This window comes from Medicago truncatula, chromosome 7 (assembly GCF_003473485.1).
Source record: "Medicago truncatula cultivar Jemalong A17 chromosome 7, MtrunA17r5.0-ANR, whole genome shotgun sequence".
Classification (NCBI taxonomy): Eukaryota; Viridiplantae; Streptophyta; class Magnoliopsida; order Fabales; family Fabaceae; genus Medicago; species Medicago truncatula.
Window position 1 is genome coordinate 38,357,093 of NC_053048.1, and position 19,969 is coordinate 38,377,061.

General features: G+C 33.7%; 2 protein-coding genes across 2 annotated transcripts; both read right to left on the bottom strand.

Moving 5' to 3' along the window:
* Window positions 1-1,159: 1,159 nt before the first annotated feature.
* On the bottom strand, window positions 1,160-13,490 carry LOC11438961 (uncharacterized). The gene is made up of 7 exons (XM_039827988.1): window positions 12,656-13,490; window positions 12,222-12,254; window positions 10,944-12,093; window positions 6,157-6,553; window positions 3,561-4,377; window positions 2,618-2,650; window positions 1,160-2,491 (listed from the first exon to the last, which is right to left on the bottom strand). Exons 1-7 carry the CDS (start codon window positions 13,464-13,466, stop codon window positions 1,287-1,289), a joined length of 4,446 nt encoding a protein of 1,481 aa, XP_039683922.1. The 5' UTR covers window positions 13,467-13,490; the 3' UTR covers window positions 1,160-1,286.
* An 871-nt stretch (window positions 13,491-14,361) lies between these two features.
* On the bottom strand, window positions 14,362-17,322 carry LOC11440978 (LEAF RUST 10 DISEASE-RESISTANCE LOCUS RECEPTOR-LIKE PROTEIN KINASE-like 2.4). The gene is made up of 3 exons (XM_003624319.4): window positions 16,477-17,322; window positions 15,816-15,848; window positions 14,362-15,693 (listed from the first exon to the last, which is right to left on the bottom strand). Exons 1-3 carry the CDS (start codon window positions 17,294-17,296, stop codon window positions 14,531-14,533), a joined length of 2,016 nt encoding a protein of 671 aa, XP_003624367.3. The 5' UTR covers window positions 17,297-17,322; the 3' UTR covers window positions 14,362-14,530.
* Window positions 17,323-19,969: the final 2,647 nt, after the last annotated feature.

A 19,969-nucleotide genomic window follows, 5' to 3' on the forward strand; every position in this document is an offset into this window, starting at 1 on the left:
AGAGGATAGGATGCGGAAAGGTAAAGCGGCGAGTACCGCTAGCGCTCGGAGAGAAAAGGGGGATCAAAACCCGTATGTCCCTAAGACTCGGAAGCGCAGGGACCCGAGGATAGATGGAGAGGGCTCACAAGCACAGGTGGATTACTCCTCCCAGGTGGTTGATCCGACACCAGCGCATGATTATGTTGGGTATGCAGATGAGGCTTTTGCTGGATATGATCGGATGAAGGAGGATAGGATATTTTATCAGCCGCATGACGAGGCAGAGGATGAGGAGGTGGGAGATGATGAGGGGGTGCCAGAGGATGTTGTGGCAGGGAGAGGAGCATGCCAGGGAGATGCCTGACACACTGACGATCATCCGGGATGTGGTGCAAATTGCTGACGATATTGTGGCTAGCCAAGCCGAGATGACTAAAGAGGAGATCGTCTAGGATTTGATGCGGATAGCTAGTACTAGTCGCCCTGCCCTTACTTATCAGATTTCCAGGCGGCGCAGGGGTAGAGGCAGGGTAGGCAGCAGGGCTGATTATTATTAGGCTTTTTTATGTATTTTTTTGACTATGATGATGATGATGTATTATTATGACATTTTCATATTTCTATGACATTTACGTACGTTTGTTTTATATTATTTCTTGCGTTTTAATTTTACCATTTTCCTATTAAATATTAGATGAATATGTTTAGGTATCAATTGGTTATTAGATGAACATTTTAGATGAATTTTCAATTGGTTATTGGATGAAAATCTTAGATGAATTTGTTTAGATGTCAAAGGATTTGGTTTGGTTAGGAAAGACACTGGAAAATGGAAAATGTGGCTCTGGAAAATGATCAACACGTAGCGGTTGTTAACAACCGCTAGACTCCAACGGGAGTTAACTGCCGGCGCATGTCCTAACGGTTGTTAACAACCGTTGGGGACATTTATGTATTTTACTTGTGTCAATTGGAACTTTTCAATATCAGAAAAACAATTTTCTACTCCAATTAAGTCTAAAAGAGAACCCAAACCAAAGTCCTGAATTTTTGAGTTAGTACTTTGTGCTAGAAACTAAACATATAGCATTGAAAATATCTTAAAATTTTTTATGCAAAACATGACGAAGTTTTTCATTGACTCCCATAAAGTGTTTGACGGCTTTAGAAGTAGAAATTTAGTGTCTAAGGCCTAATATAGTAACTTAAAAATGCTCATTATACAATTTCATATAATGCTCATTCACACAAATATAGTGACCAAAAATTATAATAGTATCCCAGTAGAAATAAATAAATAAAAATTAAGAGTTTGGGAGGACCGTGGTCTCTATTGGTTCCTCTTCTAGTTCTGTCTCTGTTGTAATTGAATTTGTCTCTTGCCAATCTGATGAAGACATATTTGAGAGTTGTAGTGGTGGCCTTTTAGGAGAAAATAAGACAGGTTTTGGAGGAAATGTGACCGATGAAAGCGGTCCTTGTAGCATTTCAATTACTTTATTCATTGGTGGTCTATCTAATGGATTTGTTTGAATGCACCATAGGCTCACCATAGTAATCTTTTTAACCATATCATTTTCTTCCTCTGAAATTGTCAAAGAATTTAAAAGATCATTACCTTGCTCAAGATCCTTATAAATCCAGTCTGGAAAGTACATTTCAGAAGTACACGACCCTCCAGTTTGATAGTTCTTTCTTCCTCCAATCATTTCAAGAATCAACATACCATAACTGTATACATCAGATTTGTAAGAAACACCACCAAATGCTCTGCTAAATACTTCTGGCGCCATATATCCTATAGTTCCTCTTGTCCCCGGTATTGACACAATACTATCATTCATTTGACATATTTTTGCTAGTCCAAAATCAGAGATTTTTGGGCAAAAGTTTTCGTCCAAAAGAATGTTTTGAGGTTTGATATCAAGATGCAGTATCCTTGAACTACATCCTTGATGCAAGTACTCTAAACCTCTAGCAATGCCGATAGCAATTTGGAACAAAGTGTTCGAATCAAAATCACAAACAGCGTCAGGAAATCCACTTTTATAGATGAATTTGTCTAGTGATCCTTTGGGCATGAACTCATATATTAGTGCTCTTTTATTTGCCTCGTAACAATAACCTAAAAGTGACACAATGTTCATGTGTGATGTTCTACTGATGCTAGCAACTTCATTTATGAACTCTTCCCCATTTCCTTTTGACTCGTTTATTACTTTCACTGCCACTTGACGACCATCCGTTAAACTTGCTTTGTACACAACACCATATCCTCCGTGGCCTAATTTATCACGGAATGAGTTTGTGATCCTTTTTACTTCTGCATAACTGTATCTTCTCGCAATAGATAAATTGTAACTTTGCATGAAAACCTCCACATTGTTGTCGACATGTTTTCTTCTTTTCCTGAAAATAGTCATTTGCGGTCTACGTATACCCTTTTTAAAGTAACAACTGATGAAAATAATAAAGAACATTGTTACTCCAAATCCAGCAACTGAAGCACCTGAATTTATGCAAAACATATAAATAATTTTTATCAGTTCTTTTATAATACAATTAACGTACCTGAAAGTGGGATGAGAATTGAGAAACACAGATTATAGAAAGTGATATCGTTTATTATACTTACCAATCACAATTAACCTCCTGTCCCGTTTTGACCCTACATTTCAAAAATCAAATTAGATAGAACTTATACATTCATTGTTTAGTAGAGAAATGCACATTTATTCTCTCATTGCTTTGCATTTTTTAGCAGCAAAGAAGACAAATAGCCTCCAAAAATCTTATACATGCCACTATTGTAGGCTTTGATGAAGAGCAAATTTTGGATGTTTTTGGGGTAAAAGCAATGTTGAACAACAAATTCATGTTGATTTTGATAGGGAAAACAGAAAAGAAAGACCGCAGGCTTTGGACAAATGCACAATCTATAGAAACATATAACTACTTTGTTCCTCTAACAGAGAAGAAAAACTCTAGTCTTTGGACAATGCACAACCTGTTGAAACATATACTTTGAATCTATGTTATTGTCATTTCTAAAGTGACACTCAATCAATATAAGTTTTATTTTCGATGACTCTTCCAATTTATCTAGAACAAGCTCACATAAGAATACGTTGAAAATACACTTACTTTTTATGAGATTAGCACAACTATTTCACTTGACTATATTTTCTAATAAGTGAGGAGTTAGTTATTTGTGCTTATTATCAAAACCAGAGCTAGTATGACTCATTTTTATATATGTGTGTCCAAATCAATTTTATTTGATGTTGTGATCGAGCAATTGCTCCCGATCATAAGGACCAAAAAAAAAGTCTAATTACTACTTAACTCTACGCTTAAGCCATTGAGCAGTGCTATATCTCGCTATACAAAAGATTCGCGAAAGCCATGAAAACATGGGTGTCAATATGTAAGAACAAAATAAAGAAACTTTCAGGATGATACCTTTCACTATACATTAAGCAATTTCCTAACACATTAGGGGATAAGTTGCAATATTACAGCTTAGTTGTAGAAACAAAAATATATAGGAGTTTGAGAAAGTGATAATATTTACATACTTGAGGATAAGGGCAATGGTGAACTGCATGTAGTGGTAGAAGTTCCATTCTTACAGAAACATTTGAATCCAATTCCTCCATCGTTGCCACACACTCCACCGGAATCAACACACTTCTGACACTCACTATAATTTCCCGTCCATTTCAACTCAAAACCCTTTTCTAATGCTTGGTTTACATCATTAACCGTTGCAATTTTCGCAGCTTGGGTGTCCAAAATCGGAATCTCAACAACACTCCTCGGTAAACTTGTATTGTAATTGTATAACAAAGTTACTTTAGACGAAGTATTACCATAACGTTGAAAGAAAGTGTTGTTGAATGTGCTGTTCTTATGATTGTCACTCAAGGCACATATATTACTCCAGTAATCATCTCTTGCAACTCTAAGTCTCAGTGTTGCATTGTTCCATTCAAGAATACGATATTTCACGAAATTGATCGTTATCTTCGGGACTTTTCCTTCGCATGTAAGCTTCATATTAGGATCGGAAACACCACAATAATTTCCTCTATTTTCTCCCCAGAATGGATATTCAAGATTTGTGATGTTGCTTTCACAGTTAAAAGTTTTGCTACAGTTTGTGTATTGGTTATTATCAACACAAAGACACTTTGGAATATTGATGATTGAGATCATCAATATTATGGAGTAAAAGAAAATAACAATGGAAGAAGAATGATGAATCAAAGGTTTCATTCTTGGGCTAGAACAAAGAAGTATGTGGTGGAACAAAGTGTGAGTGATAAGATTGGTTTTGGTGTGATAAAAATATAGAATTGACTTAGTCAACTTAAAATTAATGATAGAGTTGATTCATTCAACTCTTCACCTTTCACTTTCAACTTTAGTTAAATGCGTGATAATTTCAACACTTTCTTCTCTGATTTTTCTACGAAACCGAATAGAAACTTCAATGTAGTATTGAAGTCAATGATGATGTTAACTCTCTTCACATTGTCATGTGTTACATTTAATTGTTACAATCTAGTAATTGAAGAAACAAAAATAAAAGAAATTGATTAACTCTTTTTACCCCATAAAGGAAGGAAAAGACTAACGGGTGCTTCAGTACCGGTGGTTCGATGCTGGTTAAAGATACTAAAAAACAAAATTATATAATAGTTATATGGTAGGGACAATGCATAATATATATATATAAGATTTAAAGTTTAAAAAAAAAAACAAGCTAACACCTCAAATGTACCTTATCAAATAATTATTCATCATTATCATCAAATTAAAGTAGACAATATTGACTTCAAAATAATATACAAATAATAATTAGAATATATTTGTCTCTTTCTTTACCTTTGTGGTCCTTTAGTTACGTTTGTAGGCCTTAAGGCCTCCACGTTAGCTTATTTGTGTGGTTTTGATTGGTGTGGTTTTGGTCTTAGCTTTGTGTTTTGGTGGAAGTATGCAATCTTTCTTAGAAAGTGGTCAACTCTTTTTCACGTAGTTGAGTCCGGACTTCTTAAGATATGTGTTTGTTTTAAGTTTACCAAATTTATTTTTGGGAATAACATTTCTTGGAATATAAAGATAGGAATTTTATTTCAAGGTATTTAAAAAAAAGATGTTTGTTTAACATTATAATATACCTGGGAATCATAAAAATAGGATTTATAATAGACAATTACTCATGGATTTAAAAAATTTCTATTCCAGGAACGTTTTATACCTTGTAATAAAATTTAGTAAACTTGTAACAAATATAAGCATTTGTATTTCTATCGTTTTATTTTCAGGAATCTATGAATATAACTTGAAACAAACGCATGGTAACCGAAAGAGTTGACCAAATAAATGTAAAAGAGTTGACCACTCATAATTTGCTTATAGTATCCTTTAAAAAAAACAAATGTAAAGAATAATAATTATACTACACCGAAAATTGGATAAAATAAAACTTCTTTTAGGGATTCTTCTAAAAAAAAAAGCTTATTTTCGTGTAATTTTCCAAATGTGACACTCATAATTAATGAAATAGAGAGTAAATAATATAATTCTTTTGGTACAAAAAGAGCAAATATGGGGCATTTCGCCGGTTTAAGAGATATGATGTTGGAAATTCAAGGGTAATTATATTGGAAAATTGGTACAACACAACTGTCAATTTGTGGTTAAACAAATGACTCCAAAATTGTATAGCTAATGTGCCGCCCGGATCTTGTGCTCTACTATTTCCATCGTAGGTGGAGCCAGGATTATTTTTTTTTAAACAAGTTTTTTTTTTTTTTTTAAACCAGTTATGGTAGAATATATTATATCATTAAAGATGATTCATCTCGTATAGGGTGTGCAAAAGAGAACCATCCATAAAAAAAATACAGCTAAATGTCTGTGCCATAAGTGGGCACTCCTGAATAAAAACAAAGCAACACAAGGCTAAAATAAAACACCCATACAAGGTAAATGGTGCCGCCACCGGTCGTGGTAACTAAAAGCATAAGTAGGCTTGTTTGCCTTTAACCAAGAAAAAGACAACAATTTAATATTATCTACTAAATAATCCAAAGTATCAATCTTCTGGTTAAAAATCATGTTCTTTCTTTCCTTCCAGATAACCCAGACAGTAGCCATTCAGATTACCGTTAGAAAAGAGTGAATAGCTCGCGGAAACCCCGCCGAATGAAAAAACTGATGAAGATGATCGGAGATAGACACTGGAGCAATAAAAGAAATGTCTAGCCACACCACTCCAAAATGAGGACAATGAAATGGGAGATGATCCACTGTCTCGGGAGAATCACAACCAGCAATGCAAGATATGTCGTCGAGAGGAATGATGCGCCGACGGAAGAGGTTATCTTTAGTTGGCATTCGATTGCGGAGAAGTCGCCAAACAAAGATAGAAACCTTAAGCAGAGCTTCCTTCACCCACACATCGTCAAACCGACCACGTTCGGAAGGCACACCTGGCGTCGTGAGATAAGCATAAGTACCCTTCACGGAGTAGCCATGTAAAGGATCCAGCATCGACCGCCACCTGTCAATAGTACGGTCTTGCAAAACAACATTATGCAACAGAGATGCACACTAATATCAGGGGAATCGAATACAAAGAATATAATTTGATTAAAACAATAACTGTTTAAATATAAAAGGTATATATGAAATCCTAAACTAATATTTTTTTGTTTGTTAAAGAAATTTATAACTATATTTAGTATGAGAGACATTAATCAATAAATATATTTAAGATACAAAAAAATAGGAGTGCATATGTTCTAGGGTTAAATATGTTTTTAGATCTTACAAAATCATACACTTAAAATGTAATAGGGACTAAACTTAAAATCTCATAATTTTGTAAAAACTAAAAACATATTTAACCATATATTGTGTACGCAACTTTGAAATTTATTTCAAAAAGAGAATTTGGAAATGAAAAGTGTATTTCTAAGGACACACAAAAATGACAATCGACTAACCAAACAAATGAGCTCAAGTGGTTAACGAGTTCCACCAAAGGATAAATTATTCAGGAGAACCTGAGTTTGATTCTTGATTGGAACAAATTTTATCTAATCTTTATTTACTTCCTAATCAAACACTAGATTACCATGACCCATTTACCATGAGAACTGGAGGATTAACACAAAAAAATAAATGAGATATATCATTATGATTAATTTTATTTAAAATGTGTTGTATAAATGACCGTATTGATATATTTGACGAAATATGACATAATTTAAAATAATATGAAATATAAAATTAATGATGCTTGTTGCCAACTAATCTAGTAACATGGTAAAAAAATAAACATTTTGCTGGCAAAAAAAATAAACATTTTAATTAGATTAATTGGGGAGACCAAGGCCTAATTGTACTTAATGAAACATTTTCAATATTTTTTTTGATGAAACATTTTAATGTACTTTAGTTGTAGCGGCGTATAAACAAAAATATTGAAAATGTGGGGGGATCACGGCCTCTATTAGGGCCCCCAATACCTCAGCCACTATAGCTGACTATATCATAGATGGAAATTGGTATTTTTCTATTATTATGTAGAAAAAATTTCGTCACACGTGTGAACTCACCAAGAACATGATTATTTCAACTTTGTTCAATTCCAGACACTAGAGTTTGAGATCACTCCAAATCTAAAATTCTGATATTAAAGATATTTAGCAGATAAGGCCTCTTAATTAGAGTTTCTTGGGGCAAATTCGTTTCTAAACAATTTGACATGCAGTGCGGAATGGACATTGATTTAGATATACCCACGGAAATTTACAGTGGTATTGGGTTGTTGGTAAAATCTCAAATACTTCATCCGTCTCAAAATATAAGCAAATTTTATTTTGTAGGTTCATTTAATTAATGATGTATGTAGTTCATAGTATTGATTATATACCTCATTAATTGAAGACTATTATTTTTCCCATCCTATGGCCTTCTCGCACGCCCTATGTAAATTATGAAAATGTCTTTTGGATTATAAAATCTGGAACATGAATGCATGTTCTGGAATATAAAATCCGGACAACTGCGAAGTATAAAAGGAACTTCACCCTCCATTTTTACAGTTTCACTTTCACCATTCACTCTCTTTCTCTCTCTACATTATCCCAAAATCCGAACATCACAAATCTTGTCCAAATTTGAAGTTTTGTAGCTCAAAAGCACCGCATTTCAACCCTTGTCAAACATCATGGAAGGTAAGTTCGATTTCTGTACATTTGCATGGTTAATTTGATAGTTATTTTTTTTGGAATTCTGGTTGGATGCAATCCGGATTTGTTTTTCCGGACTAGATTGTTAATGTTCGGAGTTCGAAATTCGGACAAACCCAGAACGGTTTTTTGCTTCTGTTTTGTGCTGTTTGATTGTGTTGTTTGATTGTGATGTTTGATTACCCTAATTTGAATGTTACAGAAGGTTCAACATCTAATACTCAGCGCGTAAGGGATGCAGGGCATGCTTCCCATAGGAGAGCGCGTAGGCAACAGCTGGAGGATGAAGGCGGTGTTCCTCCGAGGCGCTGGGGTGCTAGAGGACGTCGTGCTGATGTCGAGCCTGATGTCGAGCATCAGCCGGAGAAGCAAGAGTATATGGATTTGCAGCAAAAGCAGCCTGAATGTATAAAAAAAATCGACACTTATTCGAAATGTTACGAAACTTTGCACATCATCTATATGTATTTTTATAGAGGTGTCTATAAAGTTTCGTAGCATTTCGACTAAGTCTCGATTTATTTTTATTTTTCGACCGAACCGTGCAAAATCACAATTTTTTCAAGTGTGAGTCCGAAAAAGTGTCCTAGAGGTTAAACTTCTTCACGCTTTTTTGCACTCATGTTTAGAACAAAAAAATAACATCTCCCACAAAAAATTTGAATTTTTTGACAAGGAACGGATTAAATATGAATTTTTAACGCGTCTAAAATTAAAGACACGGAAACATCAAAACATCAACCTAAAAATTGAATTTTGAGCTGTTTTTTTTGCAGACACCTGTATAAAAATACATATAAAGGATCTTCAAATTTTCTTAGTATTTCGAGTTATCCTCAATTTATTTTGAATTTTTTACTGAAACGCGTAAAATTGCAATATTTTTTCAACTGCGCATCCAGAAAAGTTATATAGAGGTTGAATTTTTTTCATTATTTTTTGTTCACATATTAAGAACATAGAAAAAACATTTCCTGCAAAAAATTAGAATTTTTCGACAACGGATGGATTAAATATGAATTTTTAATGCGTCAATAATTCAAGAAACCAAAACATCAATACGTCGACCTAGAAATTGAATTTTGATATGGTTTTTTTTGCAGAAAACTCTAAAAAAACATATATAGAGGGTCTGTAAAGTTTTGTAGAATTCTGAATAAGTTTCGATTTATTTTTGTTTTTTCGACTGAAACGCGTAAAATCACAATAAAAAGCAGCAAAGCTAGCGGCAGTTAACTGTCGGCGCATATGCCAGAGGCAGTTAACTACCGCTGGGGGTAATTTGATCATTTACTTGTGTCAATAGAAAATATTCAATATCAAAAAAGCAATTCTCATCAAACTTAGGAACCAAAACAGCATTTAAACTTTAAATATAGAGTAGTATTATTTGAACAACTCTTTTAAACTCTTTTAGTACAACTTTTGTATTAAATATGAATTAAGCGTAATTAAGATATGAGCAATGCTATTTGGCTCGACAACTTTTTCGTGGGATACACGCAAATCTATTATTAGCCAATCAGATAATGCTAACTATAAAAAGTCAAAGTGCTGGCCGGAAATCATGGTGCATGTGGAATAAACCAACAGTGATGATGCATTCGGCCATTCTCGTCTCTTACCGCAAAGCATTTTTCTTAAGATATTTATAGGCAATTTCTATGGTACACTCGATAATTTTGAGTGTACCGATACACCCGTGTATTTAAATGAATAGTTTAATGATTTATTATAATAATTATATTATATTTTTCAAAAGTGTCGGCAAAGCAAAATTCAAATTTTTTTAATTTTTATTACTCATAATAGTGAATATTGATTATTTTTTTCAATAAAATGTTAAAAAATTTAGTATAATTCTTTATAAAAAATAAAATGATGTTTTTTCTTATGGGATAATATTTTCTAAAAAATTATCTTTAACTTATAGATTTATAAAATAGTGTACTGGTACACCTTAATTGAAGGGTGTACCGTAGAAACTCATATTATTATATGATTATTTAATGTATTAGTTCTTCAAAAACAATTTCAATATCAATATATATACTTAACTCTCCCAAACTCTTCTCTCTAAACACGTTGAAACTCCAAAATACCTTGCGAGTTTAATCAAAAGTTTAGAGCAACCATAATTGCATCTGCACATAAAAACACTGAAAAAAAATGAGTATTAGAAGAAATTAACCATAAAATATTCTCTTCAATTTTTTTTTAAAGATTTTAGTCTTTGGTGTTTAGAGAGCGTGGGTTCAAATATTTTCCATGCATGATTTGGTGTTTTAAGTTTACGGTTCAAATATCAGGAACATGTTTGCATCGTAGGCTGCAATTTTTTCAAAAAACTGAGTTTCAAGGTGTTTTCTGCAGATTTATCTTTGAATTAAGGAAGCTTTAAATCAAATGATACATTTCCAATTGGTGCAAGTTTCAATGCTCATGAAACACTATCACAAGTGCATGTTTAGACAAGTATGGTGCATGACTTGAATTCACAACAGAAATAATAAGATTGATATATAAAAAATAAAAACAGTAAGTGGCCAGTTTAGAGTCAATAATTAAGCCACTACGATCCCTATAATTTGTACAAAATGGACTTTCAAGTTCAACAAATTAATTCCATATTTGTATGCCAGAAATAGTTACACAAGTTAATTAGTCCATTTGATTTATTGAAAGAACAATTATTTTGATTCTGTTATTGATATTGTCTCATACAGATCAGATGAAGACATGTCTGACACTTGTAATTGTGGCCTTTCAGGTGAATATAAGACGGGCTTTGGAGGATATGATATTGTTGAAAGTGGTCCTTGCAACATTTCTATTACTTTATTCATCGGTGGTCTATCTGATAGTTTAGTTTGAATGCGCCACAGACTCACCAAAGTAATCTTTCTGACCATATCATTTTCTTCCTCCGAGACTGTCGAACAATTTAAAAGAGTATTACCTTGCTCAAGATCCTTATAAATCCAATCTGGAAAGTACATTTCAGAAGTACATGACCCGCCAGTGTCGTAGTTCTTCCTTCCTCCGATCATTTCAAGAATCAACATGCCATAACTATATACATCAGATTTGTAAGAAACTCCACCAAATGATCTATTAAATGCTTCTGGTGCCATATATCCTATTGTTCCTCTTGCCCCTAATATTGACACAATACTATCCTTCTTTTGGCATATTTTCGCTAGTCCAAAATCAGAGATTTTTGGGCAAAAATCATCATCCAAAAGAATGTTTTGAGGTTTTATATCAAGATGCAGAATCCTTGAACTGCATCCTTGGTGCAAGTACTCTAGACCTCTAGCAATGCCAATTGCTATTTGGAACAAAGTGTTCCAATCAAAATCACAAATAGCGTTAGGAAATTCACTTTTATAGATGAACTTATCCAATGATCCATTGGGCATGAATTCATATATTAGTGCTCTTTTGTCCACCTCATAACAAAAGCCTAAAAGGGACACAATGTTCATGTGTGATGTTCGACTAATGCTAGCAACTTCATTTATGAATTCTTCTCCATTTCCTTTGGATTCATTTATTACTTTCACCGCCACTTGACGACCATCAATTAAACTTGCTTTGTAAACAACACCATATCCTCCTTGGCCTAATTTAACTCGGAAAGAGTTTGTTATCCTTTTTATTTCTTTATAACTATATCTTCTTGGCATAGATGAATTATAACTTTGCATGAAAACTTCTACATTGTGGTCAACAACTTTTCTTCTTTTCCTGAAAATACTCATATTCGGTCTCCCATTACCCTTATTAAAGTAACAACTGATCATAATAATAATTGTTACTCCAAATCCAGCAACAATAGCACCTGAATTTATGCAAAGGAACATATAAATAGTTTTCATCAAATTGTATCTAGAAAAGAAATTAATAGTACCTCTCAATGTGGGATGAGAAACACTTATCATAGAAAGTGATATTGTTGGTCCTTCTTACCTATCACAGTACGACTCCTGTTTCGTTCTGTACCTACAATTCAAAAATCAAATTAGATAGAACTTATTATAATTAATAATCATGCTCATGCATTGTCTCTAAGAGAAATGGTCATTTATTTTCTCATGTGTAGTTTGTAGCAGTAATGAGGAGAAATGGCCTCATGAAAATTTTCTGTGTACTCCTATTTAGGCTTTGATGAATAACAATTTTGAAATTTTTGCTGGGAGAAAAACAATTTTGAACAACACACTCATGTTGATTTTGATGGGGGAAAACGGAGAAAAAAGACTGCAGCCGTTGGAAAAATGCACAACCTATAGCTAACATATGATTCAGCGTATCATGCAAATTAATTTAGGAGGTAAGTTGCAATTTACAACTTAGTTAGAAACAAACATTTATAGGAGTTTGAGAAAGTACAGTATACATACTATTGTTCGAGGTTAAGACCTTTTGTGAAGCACATGAAGTTGTATGCGATCCATCTTTGCAGAAACATCTAAATTCATTTCCTCCATCATTGCTGCCACACACACCATCAGAATCAACGCACTTTTGACACTCTCCATAATTTCCCGTCCATTTCAAATCAAAACCGCCTTGTAATGCTTTGTTTATATCATTGAGCGTTGCAATTTGTCTGACTTGGACTGCCAAAATTGGAAACTCAACAATAACACTCGGAGTACATGTGAGTGAGGCGGAAGCAGGATCCACAATTGTGTAGGAAACTTTAGTATTACCACAGGTAGTACTAAAAATATTTGTTATACTTGTTTCACAATTGTATAACAGACTTACATTATACGAAACATCACCATCACGTTGAAACATAGTGTTATCGAATGTGCTGTTCTTAGGATTGCTACTCACATTCACAGCACAAATACCACTCCAGCAATCTTCTCTGGCGACTGTGAGTTTTTGTATTGTATCGTTCCAATCAAGAATGCGGTATTTGACGTCGTTGATATTTATCTTTGGAACACTTTCTTCGCATGTAAGATCCATATTAGGATCGGAAGAAACACCACCACAATATTTATCTCTATTTTCTCCCCAGAATGGATACTTGATGTTCGCGATGCTGCTTCCGCAGTTAAAAGCATTGTTGCAGTTTGTGTATTGGTCATCATAATCGCACAAACAAGTTGGGATATTGATGATTGAGATTATCAAAAGGGTGAAGGAGAAAAAGGAAATAATAATGGAAGAAGATGGATGATGAAGCATAGGTTTCATTCTTTCTTGCACTAGACCAAAGAAGTAATAGTGGACCAAATGTAATTAATAAGATAAGATTGGTTTGGGTTAGATAAACTTAACATCTTGATTTAGTCAGCTTAAAATTAATAATTATAGTGAGAGTTGATTCAACTCTACTTTCACGTTTCAATGTATCTGAACTTTCACACTTTGTGAAGTTTCTAGGAAACTACAATGTAGAATTCAATGCATTAATTTAGTGTTGTAGTCAAGAATGATGATGCTTAACTCTATTCGTCTTTTATAATAGGAATCTCTAACAAAAACCACAAGTGTTAATATTTTTTTTTTTTAAAAAAACATCGAAGTGATATGCATAATTAATTTAATATATTACTACGTAAATTTTGTTATTTCTCTACCCACTTATACCCATTTTTTCACCACCTCCAGATTGTGTTAACATTTTATAACAGATTGTTGTCAGCATTAACTATAGTCACCGTATAAATTTGAAATTTGGCCTGTTACATCTGCACATGAAAGAAAAGAAAAACGAGAATTACAAGAAATTACGCAACAGGTGGCCATCTTACGTTCACCTCTATTTTTTGTGATTTTAGTGGTTGGTGATATTACGCAACCGGTGGCCATCTTACGCAACAGGTTTAAATATTTTCCATACATGATTTGGTGTTTTATGTTTATGGTGTTACAGGTTTGCATCGCAGGCTGCCACTGTTTCAAAAATCTGAGTTTCACAGTGTGTTTTGCAGATCATCTTTGAGTTCAAGAAGCGTTAAATCAAAAGATACATTTACAATTGATTCCTTCTGTATGAGATAAATTAGAAGTGAAAAGCATCATAAGTGCAAGCTTCAATGCTCATGAAACACTATCATAAGTGGAAAGTTTAGGAAAGTATGGTGCATGACTTGAATTCACAACAGAAATAATAAGATTGATATATAAAGAAACAAAAACAGTAAGTGGCCAGTTTAGTACCAATAATTTAGCCACTAAAATCACTATAATTTGTACAAAAATGGATTTTGAAGTTCAACAAATTAATTGATCCATTTGATTTATAGATAGAACAGTTATTTTGACACTGTAACTGAATTTGTCTCATATAAATCAGATGAAGACATATATGACAATTGTAGTGGTGGCCTTTCCGGAGAAAATAAGACCGGCTTTGGAGGATATGACACTGATGACAGCGGTCCTTGCAACATTTCTATTACTTTATTCATTGGTGGTCTATCTGATGGATTCGTTTGAATGCACCATAGACTCACCATAGTAATCTTTCTAACCATATCATTTTCTTCCGTTGAGATTGTCAACCCATTTAAAACAGTATGGTTACCTTGCTCAAGATCCTTATAAATCCAGTCTGGAAAGTACATTTCAGAAGTACATGACCCGCCAGTGTCGTAGTTCTTCCTTCCTCCAATCATTTCAAGAATCAACATGCCATAACTATATACATCAGATTTGTAAGAAACACCACCAAATGCTCTACTAAATACTTCTGGCGCCATATATCCTATAGTTCCTCGTGTCCCCAATATTGACACAATACTGTCCTTCCTTTGACATATTTTAGCAAGTCCAAAATCAGATATTTTTGGACAAAAGTCTTCATCCAAAAGAATGTTTTGAGGTTTGATATCAAGATGTAGTATCCTTGAACTACATCCTTGATGCAAGTACTCGAGACCTCTAGCAATGCCGATAGCAACTTGGAACAAAGTGTTCCAATCAAAATCACAAACAGCGTCAGGAAATCCACTCTTATAGATGAACTTATCCAGGGATCCTTTGGGCATGTATTCATATATTAGCGCTCTTTTATTCACCTCATAACAAAAACCTAAGAGTGACACAATGTTCAGGTGTGATGTTCTACTGATGCTAGCAACTTCATTTATGAACTCTTCCCCATTTCCTTTTGACTCGTTTATTACTTTCACTGCCACTTGACGACCATCCGTTAAACTTGCTTTGTACACAACACCATATCCTCCATGGCCTAATTTATCTCGAAATGAGTTTGTGATCCTTTTTACTTCTGTATAACTGTATCTTCTCGCAATCGATAAATTGTAACTTTGCATGAAAACCTCGACATTGCTGTCAACATGTTTTCTTCTTTTCCTGAAAATTGTCATTTCCTGTCTACGTATACCCTTTTTAAAGTAACAACTAATCATAATAATAAAAAACATTGTTACTCCAAATCCAGCAACTGACGCGCCTGAATTTATGCAAAGAACAGATAAATAATTTTTATCAGTTCCTTTATAAAACAATTAACCCCTCTTGAAAGTGGGATGTGAAACACAAATTATAGAAAGTGGTATTGTTTATTATTCTTACCAATCACAATAAACCTCCTGTTCCGTTTTGACCCTACAATTCAAAAATCAAATTAGATAGAACTTATACATGCATTGTCTAGAAGAGAAATGCTCATTTATTCTCTCATTGCTTTGCATTTTGTAGCAGCAAAGAAGAGAAATAGCTTCCAAGAATCTTCTATATGCCACTATTATTGTAGGCTTTGATGAAGAACAAAATTTGGACGTTTTTGGGGTAAAAGCAATGTTGAACAACACATTCATGTTGGTTTTGATAGGAAAAACAGAAAAGAAAGACTGCAGCCTTTGGACAATGCACAAACCTATAGAAACATATAGCCTTTGGACAATGCACAAAGCTATTCAACCTATTATTATTGAGATATTGTTCAGAAATTTTTGTTCGCTTCAGTTAAAAAAATATTGCATTTGATGTTGTTATAATAATATTGTTAAACTTGTTCACATCTTTTACTCACATTGTTTTACATTTTTTTATATTGAACGCTATCTAGATATGATAAAATCCACATGTTATTTTTAAAAGAAAATAGGGCACTAAATTTATACTTCACACACGACACAACACTCAAAATATCAAGGTCGATCATGACTTATTGGTAGAAACAAATATAAATAAGAAAGAACAAGGGTTTGAGAAAGTGAAATTATTGGCATACTTGAGGTTGTGGCCTTTTCTGAATTGCATGAAGTTGTATTCGACCCATCCTTACAGAAACATCTGAATTGAGTTCCTCCATCATTCCCACAAACACCACCAGAATCAATGCACCTCTGACACTCTCCATAATTGCCTGTCCATCTCAACTCAAAACCGTTTTTTAATGCTTGGTTAAGACCATTACTATTTACAACATGCGCAGCTTGGGTTCCTAAAATCGGAATCACAATAATAAAACTCGAAACACATGGTAAAGCTGAATCTGCATCCGCAACAGTGTACAAAACATCAGTATATTCACCACATGTAATACCATAAACCATACTCTGTTGATTCTCAACGCAACCGTATAACAGAGTTACTTGAGAAGAACCATCACGTTGAAACAGAGTGTTACCGAATGTGCTGTTTTTAGGATTTTCACCCACATTCATAATATTGTCACGCACATTTACAGCACAAATACCACTCCAGTAATCGTCTCTGGCAACTCTGAGTCTCTGTGTTGTATTGTCCCATTCAAGAATACGGTATTTGACCAAATTAATTGTTATCTTAGGGACACTTCCTTCGCATACGAGCTCCATCTTAGGATCACCAGAAACACCACAATACTTTTCTCTGTTTCCTCCCCAGTACGGATACTTGAGGTTTGAGATGCTGCTACTTTCGCAGGTAAAAGCGTTGTTGCAGTTAGTGTGTTGGATATTATTGTTGTCACAAAGACATGTTGGAATTTTGGTGATTGAGATCATCAAAACTGCTAACGAGAAAAAGAAAATAATAATGGAAGATGAATGGTGCAGCAGTGGTTTCATTCTTGAGCTATAGAATCAAAAAAAAAAAAAATAGTCGAAACAATTCAGAATAAAATAGGATAGGTTTTGGTGACATAAAGATAAACAATTTATTTAGTCAACTTAAAATTAATAATAGGAGTTGATTTAGTCAACTTAAAATATGATAATTTCCACACTTTGTGATGTTTCTACGAAACTAGATCGATACAATACAACTACAATAGAATTTAATATCAAGATCTTAGTTTTAGTCGTAGTTTGAAGTCAACAATAGTATACTCCCTTGAAGTCAACAATGATATACTCCCCCAATACCTAATTATAAAACAATTTAAAAAATAAAATAAAAAGTGTTTGTCCTTAAACATAAGATCATCTATAAATTTTTAGATGTACTACCTCCATTCTTATATATAAGACTCATTTGCTAAAAACACAAGAATTAAGAAAATTAGTTTTAGCATTAAATTTGTCAACAAAGTAAATTCTCTTGACAAAATTATTAACCATGAGTAGAGAATCCATCTAAAAAATTATGTTACTAGAGCTCAAGAAATTAACTAGCAATATCTATTATGATGTGAAGGGTCTCGAGTTTCGCCTCCTGATAAAGAGGATGTGATCTATCCTTGTACAACCGTAAGTATTATGCCGGTTTTATCAAAAATAAAATGTATCGAACCACATAGACCGCGCGTAGTTCAGACATCGCTCAAATCCATCGAATTTCTAAACCAAGTTTGTAAAAGTAATTTTGGTATTGTGAACACAAGTAAAATATAACAAGATAGAGAAAGTTGTGCTGAGATTAGGTTTCAATAGTTTTTCATCAAATGTTTCATCTTAATCGATCATATACTTTTTATGTTTCAGATAAAACCCACTTATCCCCCAGCATAGGTTTCCATTTTAGGACAACAACGTAAGTTCCATTGGACCTACCGACTTTCGATGTTCGATGGAAAAATAGTCGATTGGCATAGGATTAAATACTTATACATGAATATAGGCATAACCGTTATTTCTAGAGTGATAGTATACATATACATGATTTAAACGATGTCCCTTAGATAATAAGGCATGTTACTGCTCAAACTAAATCAAAATTTCATTTGTGGAGTGTTCGCCAACAAAAGCTTTAAGAACAAAGTTAAACTAAAGATTATATTGAATGGATGAATCATATATAACTAGCCATGTTAAGATTACTGCATAGAATCCAAGCTATTTACATCTAATCCCAACACAAAATATAGTTTAGTTACCCATGGAGAACATAAATAACAAGAAAATGACTACATCTCTATTTAGAGTTTATGCAAGTGTAAGTTCGCTAGTCGTAATGATGCTAGCTTAGCGAATCGAGCTTTCTTCATTGGAGGGAAAAACCAGTTGTCTTCTAATATTTCTTGAAACCGTCTTAGTTTTCTTAGGGACCAAATCTCGCCTACCAAATCGCCTTTGGCAAATCTCCATTAAACTCTGTGTTTTGGCTCGCTTTCATGTCGCTTAGCTGCCTAGCAAATCGAGTTTGTCCCAAATGTCTTTGTGATGATCTAGATTGGATTCCAGTGTGTATACCTGTATCACTTTGTTTCGCATTGATGTATTCGTGTCCAAAACCTACAAAAAGGTGTGGGAAACTGACATAATAGCTTCCTGACATAGTTTTGCAATATAAACTGTATTTATATATAATTGGGGGGTTTTGATAAATAAATGCAATTTGGCACTTATCATCTACGCAACAAAACAAGAGTGAATTCTATTGGAGAAGCCACAAATGAACTCAGTGTGAAAATCTCTAATCAATCCTCCGCAAGTAGAAATTCCCAAAGAAATTTTATAAGAACAGTCAATATTAACCTCAATATTTTTTCTCGAGCGATGAGGTAATTGAGAGTCCACATTTATGTTCGAATATTGATGGAATGAAATTAGCTTGGTAAGTTACCAAATGAAGAAGTTGATATATTACCTATCAATGAATTCCTATAAACACTTGGTTATTTATATCTTTCCAAAGCTCACAAACAGTAACTCTAAAGAAAATTTGCAATTGTCGTGTATCGTACCAATATCAAGGGTTGTGACGTTTAAGTTAGACCATTTATACAGCTCAAGATTGGAGAACTTACTCCAAGCGTTCTGTGAAAAAAGACCATTTCAAAATATTTTTCCTTTTTCACATTCTCTTGAAACATGCATAACAATTTCGGAGTAGTCAACACATCTAGGACATAGGTTTTCTCTACTCACGCCTATGTGATTCCTTTCATCGTTGGTCACAATTTTATCACGAGTTATTTTCCATAAGAAAGCTTTGTACTTGATTGGACCTTGCCAAAATCATGTGTTGAAAAATATCATGATTTATTGGGAATAAGTGATGTTTACCATGCATTATAAGATATGCAGATTTGAAAGATAAATTCCCACTGCAGTAAGACTTCAACAAGGGAAATCATATTTTCCATGAAAGGGAGGCTTGATCATTGTAATTTTCGCACAAATTGCTAGAGGAACAAGTTGATTGGGCACTTCCAAGTTCCACTGTCCATCCACATTATAATGCATCTTGAATATTATAACCAAGCACTTCAAAACACAAAATAGATAAATAGGAGGAGTTGGATCACCTTGTTGAAGCCTTGTCATAGAAGAGAAAGGGACATAGGGGGCTCAAGAACT